This window comes from Drosophila gunungcola (genome assembly GCF_025200985.1).
Source record: "Drosophila gunungcola strain Sukarami chromosome 3L unlocalized genomic scaffold, Dgunungcola_SK_2 000009F, whole genome shotgun sequence".
Lineage (NCBI taxonomy): Eukaryota > Metazoa > Arthropoda > Insecta > Diptera > Drosophilidae > Drosophila > Drosophila gunungcola.
Genome location: NW_026453181.1, coordinates 874,593 through 886,203, shown reverse-complemented (window position 1 = coordinate 886,203; position 11,611 = coordinate 874,593). Strand labels below are relative to the sequence as shown.

Here is an 11,611-nt window from a genome sequence, read left to right as displayed (position 1 = left end):
TCCGGATCATTGAGTTTCTAAAAAAGCTGAACTCAAATTATTGTGGGCAATTTTTGTCAGTTGAATTGATCAAAACAATATAAGTAATACTGTCCAACCATTTTTGTAATTATGTATGTTTATTGATATAAAAAAAGGACTATGGACTGCATAAACATAAATTGTGGAATTATTATACATATGTTCAGACAATTACTCCAAAAAATATTAGTTAACTTAAACTTAAGTAAAAGTTTTATTCATAGTTTACTTAGCTGTCTATACCCCAAAGATGTTGGCTAAGCTTTCTAAAGTTTTCCTAAACTAATAGTTTAGTTTCTTGCAAAATGGTTGGGGCAAAGTCATTTGCGGATCCAATAGGCTTAAAATTAATAGACAATGTCGTATAAGCAGCACTAACCTCCCATCCATTTCGAATTCTAGTTCATCGGTAGAAAACGTATATTTTTGAATATCGGATTCTTAATTAAAATTCTGATAAGCCAATAACTCAAGTCGGTCTATAAGAGTAGGGAAGAAAGCGTTGAGTTTCAAAGCTTATCCGGAATAATTTTGAATGAAAGGCTAGACTTATCATTAAACAAACGGAATTTATAAGAAGTCTTAGCCAAATATCCATCTGGTAAACCACTATATATATTTGTCGTAAGCTATACTTAAACTAATTGCTATGTGGTAACTAAACCGAACCTAATTTCATTAACATCAGTGACGTTGAAAATCGCCTTTGCCCGGAGATCGCAATCTAGTGCGTTGTCCTAGGCGAAGTACCCGAAATCAGAACACTTTCATACAATTGAAATGATGTGCATCCGACCCTCCGGTTCGCCACCCTCCCCAGCACGCCCAATCCCCAGCTGGCGTGGCATATCGCGAAATTCATCAACATGTTACTAGATGAACAATTGTTCAAGATGACAGGGACAGGGACAGGGACATGGGCGGGGGGCTGGCGGGCTGGGACAGAACTTATTTAAATGCAGCGGTCGGAGCGCAGAACGAATCACTCTGATTGCTGTCGCTGTTGGATTTACACGTCGTGAGTGTCGTCTTGTCCGCACATCCGCACATCAGAAAGGATAACCAGCGATCATTCTGTGTCCTTGTAGTGTCGCCCCCGAACCAAAACAACAACTAACCGAGAATGTGTGACGAGGAAGCATCAGCCCTGGTGGTGGACAACGGCTCCGGCATGTGCAAGGCCGGGTTCGCCGGAGACGACGCGCCCCGCGCCGTGTTCCCCTCGATCGTGGGCCGTCCCCGTCACCAGGGCGTGATGGTGGGCATGGGTCAGAAGGACTGCTACGTGGGCGACGAGGCGCAGAGCAAGCGCGGTATCCTGTCGCTGAAGTACCCCATCGAGCACGGCATCATCACCAACTGGGACGACATGGAGAAGGTCTGGCACCACACCTTCTACAACGAGCTGCGCGTGGCGCCCGAAGAGCACCCCGTCCTGCTGACCGAGGCGCCCCTCAACCCCAAGGCCAACCGCGAGAAGATGACCCAGATCATGTTCGAGACCTTCAACTCGCCGGCCATGTATGTGGCCATCCAGGCCGTGCTCTCCCTGTACGCCTCCGGCCGTACCACGGGCATCGTCCTGGACTCCGGCGACGGTGTCTCGCACACCGTGCCCATCTACGAGGGCTACGCCCTGCCCCACGCCATCCTCCGCCTCGATCTGGCCGGCCGCGATCTGACCGACTACCTGATGAAGATCCTCACGGAGCGCGGATACAGCTTCACCACCACCGCCGAGCGGGAGATCGTGCGCGACATCAAGGAGAAGCTCTGCTACGTGGCCCTCGACTTCGAGCAGGAGATGGCCACCGCCGCCGCCTCCACCTCCCTGGAGAAGTCCTACGAGCTGCCCGACGGCCAGGTGATCACCATCGGCAACGAGCGCTTCCGCACTCCGGAGGCCCTCTTCCAGCCCTCGTTCCTGGGCATGGAGTCGTGTGGCATCCACGAGACCGTCTACCAGTCCATCATGAAGTGCGACGTGGACATCCGCAAGGACCTGTATGCCAACAACGTGCTGTCCGGCGGCACCACCATGTATCCAGGTGCGTACTTCTCTTGGCATCTCGCTTCTTTTGCAAAAGAACATTTTTTTGATGAACCATAACGAGTTTTTGTTTGAAAATTTCGATCGATCGATTTACTTAGATCTTATGACTGCGCTAAATTCCATTCAGTTTCTCCAAATTTTTTATTTCCATCTACAAATTAGGAAGAAGTTGAATTTTGAGAGTAACTCGCATGCTGAAAGGAATGCCTGACCTTAAGAGCAAGCATATTTTAAATATAATAGGCAGTGGGCCGTAACTAATAATTTTAAATTTATTGAATCAAAAATATCAAATTACCAGTATCAACATGAACCAAAACAAAAAAGAAATTTTAAAATTTATAATTTTTTATGGGTATACAAAATATATTTTTTTTTTATTTTTATTTTAATTTGTTTTTTTTTTTTTAATTCTGCTTAAAAGAAGGTATCTGACTTTGAGCGAAATATAGTGAGCGAAAAAAAAATTAGTATTTTTTGAGCGATATATTTTAGCTCACAATATTTCGCTCAATGTCAGATTTTTTTTTGCGCCGAAATGTAATAATCATTGAGAATTTTGAGAATTTTTGTCGCTCAAAACAATTTTAAACGAACTTATAATATACAATAAAAGCACTCGAAATTAATTTATTGCTTTTAGTCATTGTCTCGTATTTAAATTCGTTTACGTAGTGTAAGGTATTCTTTTTAATAATTATTGTCGGATCATATGGTAGCTATATATGTAGTCCAAGGTTTTCTAGCGCCCCCTTAATGCATTCTATTTCTGTCCTTAGGTATCGCTGATCGTATGCAGAAGGAGATCACCGCCCTGGCTCCGTCCACCATCAAGATCAAGATCATCGCCCCACCTGAGCGCAAGTACTCCGTCTGGATCGGTGGCTCCATCTTGGCCTCGCTGTCCACCTTCCAGCAGATGTGGATCTCCAAGCAGGAGTACGACGAGTCCGGCCCCGGAATCGTCCACCGCAAGTGCTTCTAAACATCGGGCATCTGGCCCAAACAACATCTCCCCGAGCGCTGCTCTGGTGTTTGTCTCTAGCATAAGACACTTGACCAGGCACTCGCGCCGAGGATGAGGACGCAGTTCAGTGAAAAGTATCTTTAAAATTACATTTAGTTGATGAAGAGGTTTTTAACATAGATAGAGAGATCAAGAGAAAAGAGAAGAGAGAAGAGAATAATACCGGAAACGAGCGGCAACGCCTTCTTTTTTATTATTATTGCCACTTTTATTTGATTTGACTCGGAATTTGTATTGCTTTATTCGCCTGCCAGCGGAGAAAAGCGCCAAAAACAATCGGTTGTTACGTACAATAAAAACCAATAACCCATGTGAATCGAATCGAGGTCGTAGGTCACAGGAAAAGAGGCGGCCAGGATGTGTGCTGCTGAAACTTTTCTAATTAGGCCTTGGCGAATGTCAATCAGGCCAATCTTGGCCAGCGAAAACTTTTGTTCTCGGACAGCTGCCCCGGCAATCCAATCTCAGAGCGAGTATCTGTATCTTTGCTCGTCTGTCACATTTTGTTAGTCGTGCCGGACGGATTGCCCACACGCAGCGCGTTCGAAGGCATGTCTTCTGGAGGACAGACACCGTGTTTCCGACTACAAGCAGAGGTGACAGTCTTAACTGGCGCCCAAATGCTCACAGAACTTTGCGCCAACGTAAATGTTTGTGCTCAACTTTTGGCTGCAAACTTTTAGGTTGCTGCAAACTATGCATAAGCCAGGTGCCAAAAACTGTTGCTTAATTAGTTGGGGGCCAAACTTGCGGCAGTCGTCAAAGAAGAGTCTAACTGAGTTTATTGGCTTATAATGCCTGCTAAGTCGCCATCAACACGGAAACTCTTTTAATAACTTGGCAGAATCTCTTGCAGTTCTGGTGTTCCTGGGCACCTGATAACATGTCCTAAACAACTGTCAATGGCTTGCCAATTATGAAGTCAGAGCATTTTACAGGGGTCCATTGGTCATCGAATCCGAGTGCGGCCCATTATCCTCCGCCCAGCGAGCGAAATTAGTGCCGGCAGTTGGCATACAAGTAAACGTTTGGCGGGACTGGCTGTTCTGAAATGATTGGGAAGTCCTGGCTGGAAACCGGCACTCAATCAATCAGTGGACACATCGAGCGAACCAAATTTGCCAGGAAGGCCTACCACTGAGCGGTTGAAGGGGCTTACAAAGCCATGGGGTCCTTTTGGGCAACATTCGGTGGAAATTATAATGTCAGTAGTAACCGTAAACACTGCCAAACCGACCTTTTTGGTTCCCCAGGTAATTTAGTTCAAATATATTTTAATAAATAATTACCGACAGAAACAAATGATAATGGTTTATTGTTGTTTGAAAATTAGGTTATGTAATTAATATAACCAAACTGTAATTGGATTTAAACATCCCATCTTTAGTTAACAGGATGAGCTAGTGATGAAATGAATGACGTTTAAAATGAGCAATCTTTAGTTACCTTTCCATAAAGGATATCATAAGGTCGAGTTATGTTTGCAGCTCTGGTCTGCACATCAAATTGAATTTAATTTCGGTCCGGCCAGGGTTTCCAAACTCCCCCGAAATCGTCCGTATCGCCTGTACCACCCTACGTTGCAATCCCACGTCGATTGTTTGTCTGTTTGTCGTTTCCAACTTGCGGAAGTTCGGCATTTGCTGCAACTGCAACTGCACCAGCAAGCTGCAAGTGCTCTGTGCGGCTTGTTTGCTTTATGCTAATTTAATGCACTCGCCCCAACAACCGCCCTTATCGATACCATTATAATTTGGTGTTAATTTCAACGGCAAATACTTCAATGTATTTGCCATTTTCATTATGCAGATTTGCCCAGGCGCAAGACGAACATGGAACTAAAGCAAAATTTAACGAGTTATCTCTCCTCTCATGCAAGCTGTGGGCGTAGAAATGTAAGGGGGCGGGTGGGATGCTCCACAAAAACTTGGACTTGATGGTCGATGGTTTTGACAGGCTAACAAATTGTTTTCCCTGGCTGGAGGTGCACCACATGCGGACAGGAAATTAATAAAGAAAAGGGCTCCGCCATGATACCAAACCCCTCAATCTTCATCAGCCCTGGCGTCTTCTCCTCATGTCCTTAAGGGCCTCTTCATCCTGTGAGCTTAACTGACCACAGCAGTCCCCGTAATTGAGGCGACTTCATCAACATCTTGGCCCATCACCATCAATTCCCGCCGGCTGCTGAAAATTTAAATTTATATGCCAAATGGCTGAAACTGACATTCGCCAAAAAGGGGAAAACTTTTGCTCACGCACAACTTGCCATCCCACCTGAGCTTCTTATTGCTCTCAGCTATTTAAACTTAAATTCAATTAATGCGCAGCAGGTGTAGGAGATTATTCTTTCCCTGGCAGATGCAAAACGAGAGCAATTAATGGAATTTGGTCGGCAAAAGGTCAAAGTTGAGCGATTGCAGTCGACCAAACAATCAAGGTCGTGAAAAGCTGTATGTTAAATGTCTTATCAAAGACATCAAACAACACACCCAAAACATCGTAATTGTTATTGAAAAAGCCGATAGGTCTCAACTATTTCATAAAATTAAGGTCCAAGAGGACAGTTACTTTTTCGTTGTTTAACCTCAATTAACTAGAAAGAACGCAATAGTCTTGTGCAAGCCATTTGGGATATGCACTTTTGTTACCTAATGAATGGAAAACTTTCAAAGGGACCTGAAATTGTAGTATCCAAGAATGACTTCTTGGTATTGCTTCCCGCTGGAACAAGTTTCCTCGAAACCTTCATATATACTTTATCGAAAAATGTTTGAAATACAACAACAAATCAAGTGAAAAAACCCCGCAGCAATAGCACCATTTCTGAGAAATTATTGACACGCCTTGCTCACTCATAAATTCCAAAGAAGGAAAACACATAGCCTTCACCCACACACTCCTCGCTTGTCCCTTCAGCTTCTGCACCCTTTATCCCTTCTGCGTGGGCAGGTTTCGGGCTTAAGCCCCATGAATGAAGCGATTATCGCATCTTTGTCAGCAGCGTCAACAGCAGCAGTTGAGGCAGGCATCCGCCCGCCGACGTGAGCCAGCACAAACAAACCCCACGGGAGGGACCTGTACTCCTCTTCGCCCTGAAAAGGTATCGACAATGATGGAAAGTATAATGGATATCAATTTGAAGATTGGCAGTCCCTAGCATGTACCAGGTACAGAGTCCCTAGTACGTTTAAACACTTTCTATTTAAATATTTTAAGCTTGTTTTATTATGTAATGAAATGTAATTATACGCAAATTTTTATTAATGTTTCATTTGATTATTTTCGGAAATGATTTCAATATCTAAAAATTGTATTTAAACTTAAACCAATCAGGTTAATACCAATTTGAAGATTAGCAACACCTAGCATGTACCAGGTACAATGTCCCTATTAGTTTGGAACACTTTTTACTAAGATTACTAGAATGGTAAGAAAACGTAGTAAATCCAAATAGTTTGTAATCAATTTAAATATTTTTAGCTTTGATTATTATCCATTGCGGTTTTTAGTTTTTTTGAAATTTAATAATATTCAAATATTCTTTTAATTTTAACATCACTATTTTCGGAATTGATTCTAATATCTTAATATTGTATTTAAACTTAAACCAATTAAGTTAAATGCCTAAATAAGAAAAGCTTAAACCATATTAAATCTTATATTTTCCACATAAATTAAAATATTTTCATATTAAATCATGCAATTTAGAATGCATTGTATTTAATATTATAATTAAACATACAATTTTGAAATCCGTGTTTTTACAATTCCATATTTTTATCAGTGGCAAATTTATTTTTTGTTTAAATTTCGAAATGAAAAATAAAAATTGTGGGATCTATACACTTACGTGTTTGCATTATTCATGTACAACAAAAAAATTGTTTTAAAATCAACTTAATAAAAATAATAAGTTTTGGTTCTAGAAATTTAAATGTCGTATAAAAATGTTGCTCCTTAAAAATTTATCCTTTTTGAATTATTATTTATATTGGATCTAAAACAGCTGTTTAATTTAGTAAAATAATGCAACTATCTGCGTTAATATTAGTTTAATTTGTTGGCAATACCAAGTTCCTTCAGACCACCTCATCGCCGGGAAAAGGTTAGGATCTGCCGCACTTTGCCAAATGCAAGGGTTTCATAAACATTCTTGGCGATTTAATGGCTGATATCGGAGTCCACTTTTTGCTGCCAGGCAACGCAGGAACCCTTCTTCCCCTAACAACATTTCCGCAACCCGATGTCTGTGTGGCAATGCGCTCTTGTAATTCAATTAATAGTTGCTCGCAATTAAGTGCAGTGATTATTGGAAAAGAGGAAAAGAAGGCATTACAATAAACGACGTTCGGAGCAGGCGGAGAAAGTTGCAGGAATCCACTTCCCACTCCGCCGTGATGATGCAGATGATTCCGACTGACTGTAAGCCGAGTCAAAGATAAAAGCGGAGAGTGTGCGCAGAACAGGGCAAAAAGAAAGCCACTATTGAGTATGTGAAAGCGAACTGTTTTTTAATGCTCATCAGTCCGCATCAACTTAATGCCGATTGCGAAGCCCCCGCAGGGATGATGCCGCAGCTCAAGCGATGATGTGATGAGTGCAGTCCAAGAGCTTGAGCATACATAATTACCAGGCTGGAGGACATACTGCCAGCTAAATGAGGCAAACTGTATTAAATAAGGAATGTGAACGGAGCAATTGTTCCGTCACACAAAGTGCAGACTTTAATTACCATAAATTTAGCATTTTCAGCTCCTGGAAATTCAAATACGCTAAAGTCGTAAAAAGGAAGTGCTCCCATGTAAGTTAGTGTGGCTCCGGGCTTTCGACTGTCAACAGCTACCCGACTTGAGTTGAAACAATTTGCATAAGGGAGCAGGCGCCTCCAGCTTACCTGTGCTTTAGGGTGAACCTTCGCCCATTTTGCCAATAAAGCTGATCCCATATGCAGCTGAAGCAGATGGACTGCTACATCGAGGGGATTTCATACTAAGCAGCTGCTATTTATGGGATTGTAATTCAGCGGGAAAACAGACAGCCTTCGAGGTAACAAATGTCTCGATAAAAAGTCAATGAACATGAATGCTGGAAAGGACTTAACAGAGGCGAGTTCTTAAATATGTATATTTTAGGAACTGATATATATTCTGAAACACTTGGCTTGCTGGCTCCAAAGTTTTGTCGCCCAGCTTCAATGCTCTAAGAATATTTAATTTGTTCCTTATGGTACTTTCATTTCTGTGTTGCTATAAGAAATGGAAAATAGGCAAAAGTTTTCGAACAACAAGCGCAGAAACAGACGTTGGGCTGACCTTAATTTTCTTAAAGAACAGTCTAAATATTTGACCCTGAATGCTGCTCAGTGCTTTGGTTTCATGCGCAGGCAGCAAACTATTTTCATTTGCCAATCGAACAAAGCCACAAACGGGCTGGCGGAGCTCTAGGACGAGGGAAAGGGCGTGAAAGGGCACGGCAATAAAAACTTTCGGGCTTAAAACCGCAGAACAGTTGAAAAGTTCGCTCTTGATTTTATGAATATTGACCGAATCAAATTCAATTGAATTGGAAAAGGCGCCCGCACAGAGAGATCGCAACAACTTCCTGGGCGAAACTATTTAAAAGCGAATTTCGGTTTGGGCCGAAATTGAATCAATTGCAGTTTGTCGTCCGCCATTGGCGCCATTTAATTGCAGCGAAAACTCTTTCCGAGTGTTCGCACCACGACATCCCTTCAGACCCAGGGCTCCATCACCTAATTGCGGTCGCCGGGGGAAAAAGTTCGGAATTGAGGCTGGAAAACCCAATCAGGCAAGGAAAATGAGGGCGTTAGCATGAAAATCTTTTGTTAATGTGTTCCTTTTGTGCCAGTTTTTTTTATGATTTGGCTGTAATTTAATAAGTTTGCATTAGGACGTCCTTGAATAGAATTTCCCTTTTTTTCTTGGGCTTGACTTGCTTTTAATAACAATAATATGGCTAAATTTAAAATTCAATATTTTCATATTACACCAGTCTCGGATATTGAAATTCCAGACGCGGTCTCGGTTTGTTTGCAATCCCATTGTTGTTGCTTCTGCTTTGGCCTTTCTTTTAATATTGCACACAATATGCAAAAGGTGGGAGCCGAAGGGGGGGAAAGGCGGTGGGCGGTGGGCGGAGCTGCTGCAAAATGAAGAAAAGTGAGCAAGGAAAGTGAAAAGGTCGAGCAGAACATGGCAACTGTTCCAGTGGCTTTTGCAGTTATTGTGGGAGTTTAGCTAAACGAGTTGGTAATGCCGGCGACTTGTGGCCGTAATTTATGTGCCCCAATGGGCTGTGAGAATAGTAGGATTGGTGGTAGATGGACAGCAGAAGGAATCCCAGTTAAGCTGAATGTGGTCTTTGGTCAGGATATTGAAATGGTCAAGTGGAGTTGATGGAAATAGGTATAAACAGAAAATCAGAATGATTTTTTCTTTGTTGGGGAAAACAACTTTGCAATTGCAGTTAAAGGGAATTCATTTCAACTTGATTTAAATATCCTGCTGATTTTAATCACTCAAAGTCCACTCGGCTGGCACTCTATAAATATTATGCAAAATTACCGAGTTTAGTTAGTTCCCTACTTCAAGTCACTAATTAAACAATTTTCAACAATGCAATAAAACGCCTTTCCACTCGAACGTAATTAGCTTCGTGATGGCAATTGAAAATACCATTGATAAACAAATAAAGTTGCGCGGTTCTCTCGGTGTCATGAAAAAAATGAAAATTGTATTATTCAAACCACAAAAAGAGGATGTATCCGAACAACTGATATTTGGGGGCAGCAGGGAAACACAGTTTCAATATTAAAAACGTGCAAAACATAGCAATAACGACAATCACTTGGTACTTTGTTATTGACGCAGAATATCATGGCAATAAAACGGCCAAACCACAATCAAATTTTCGGAAAAAAACTGTACAGCAATGGCATTTGAATTCACTTTGGATCGGTGGACTGGTTGGATTGGTCGGATTGGTTCGAACGGCCAAGGATTACGGCTCGCTTAAAGTTGTTATTAATGCCCGCTGCAAATAAAGTTGTAAATTAGGTTTTAAACGAAAAAATTAATTGCATTTCATGTGCATTAATAACTGGTTCGATTCCCTCGACAGCATCAACAAAGGACTCTCGATGTTTGACTTACCTGGTGTGTGAGCGAAGGCTGGAAAGTGCTTAATTGTTTGTAATGTGTGGCAAAATGAGCGTGACTAATTAAGATTTAATGGGATCTGCAGCGGAACAAAGCAGCAAAATTATGACTTCTGGCGTTTTACAGCGTTCCAAATGACGTTAAACCAGTGGCTGCGTTGTTGTACTCTGCAGGCATTAGCACATCATATCCGTAAATGCATCTGGTGCTGGACAGCAAACATCTCAACACCCTCGTCGTCATCTCATAATCGTCGAGTTCATTTCAACTTTTCCCCAAATGAGCTATTCGGATCTGTGCAACATATCTCTCTCATTCGCATTCTCAGCACCCCACACATAAAAATCTTTTGCAACGAACACCCAGACCAAACAGTTGTTGTTTTGTTACCATCATGCAAAATGCAAATGACACGCCATTACCTCAGGAAAACAACACCAACAGTGGCACCAGCTGCAGTCAGGTGAGTTGGATGGGAGAGGCGAGGTGGTGGGAGGTGCTGTTGCCAGGAACACTTTTTGTTATGCTCTAATGGCTTTTAATTGTTATATGAAATTGGGAAAATGGTGCAAGCTAAGAACGACTGAAGACCGGCATGCGTGGCGTATGCTTAATATAAGGCATACGTTTCGGTGGACTTTGCAGGAACTGAGCAGCCAGAATTGTAAATTGTAAACAATCCCAATTAAGTCATTTAAGTAGAATAGATTCCAAATATTAAGTTGTCTATACATGGTAAACAAAAAAAATCTTGAGTAAATGTTTATCGACGAAAGAGTTAAATATTTATTTATGTGATATTCAACATTGTTTGGGGTTCAATAACTTGGAAAAATTAATTTTGACTTTAATAACGAAATGCTAGCACTTGGGTGCTCGTGCACTGCTTTATCGACTTTTGCTTTCTCTTTGCTGTCTCTCTCTCTCTCTCTCTCTCTATCTCTCTTTGCGATTGCTCTTTTTTATTTTCTCTTAATTTCACCCGCTTTGGGAAGAAAACAAAAGTTTTCCTGCCTGCTGACTGCCGCTAGGCACAAATCACAGGCAAAATCGGGCCATTGAGTAGGTCAAGACACTAACTCAATTTGTTTTCTGAGCAAAAAGCTACCGCCTTGCTGTATTCGAGAAAAAAGCCATCGGCAAGCCATTTTGTAGATTATTATTATTTATCAGCAAGTAGTACTTTGTTACGTATAGGTACTGATAGATCTAAGAAATGAAAATAAAGAAATAATTTGCATACAAGCAATCGACAAATTGTCAATTCAAATTTATTCCATCCGAATTTTATAGTCGGTATTTATTTTTGATTTATTATTGCCCCAGAAC

At 41.6% G+C, this 11,611-nt stretch overlaps 1 protein-coding gene across 1 annotated transcript; it reads left to right on the top strand.

Moving 5' to 3' along the window:
- The first annotated feature begins 911 nt into the window (after positions 1 to 911).
- Positions 912 to 3,417, top strand: LOC128259661 (actin, larval muscle). Its single transcript, XM_052992187.1, has 3 exons — positions 912 to 1,039; positions 1,110 to 2,069; positions 2,854 to 3,417. Exons 2-3 carry the CDS (start codon positions 1,145 to 1,147, stop codon positions 3,057 to 3,059), a joined length of 1,131 nt encoding a protein of 376 aa, XP_052848147.1. The 5' UTR covers positions 912 to 1,039; positions 1,110 to 1,144; the 3' UTR covers positions 3,060 to 3,417.
- Positions 3,418 to 11,611: the final 8,194 nt, after the last annotated feature.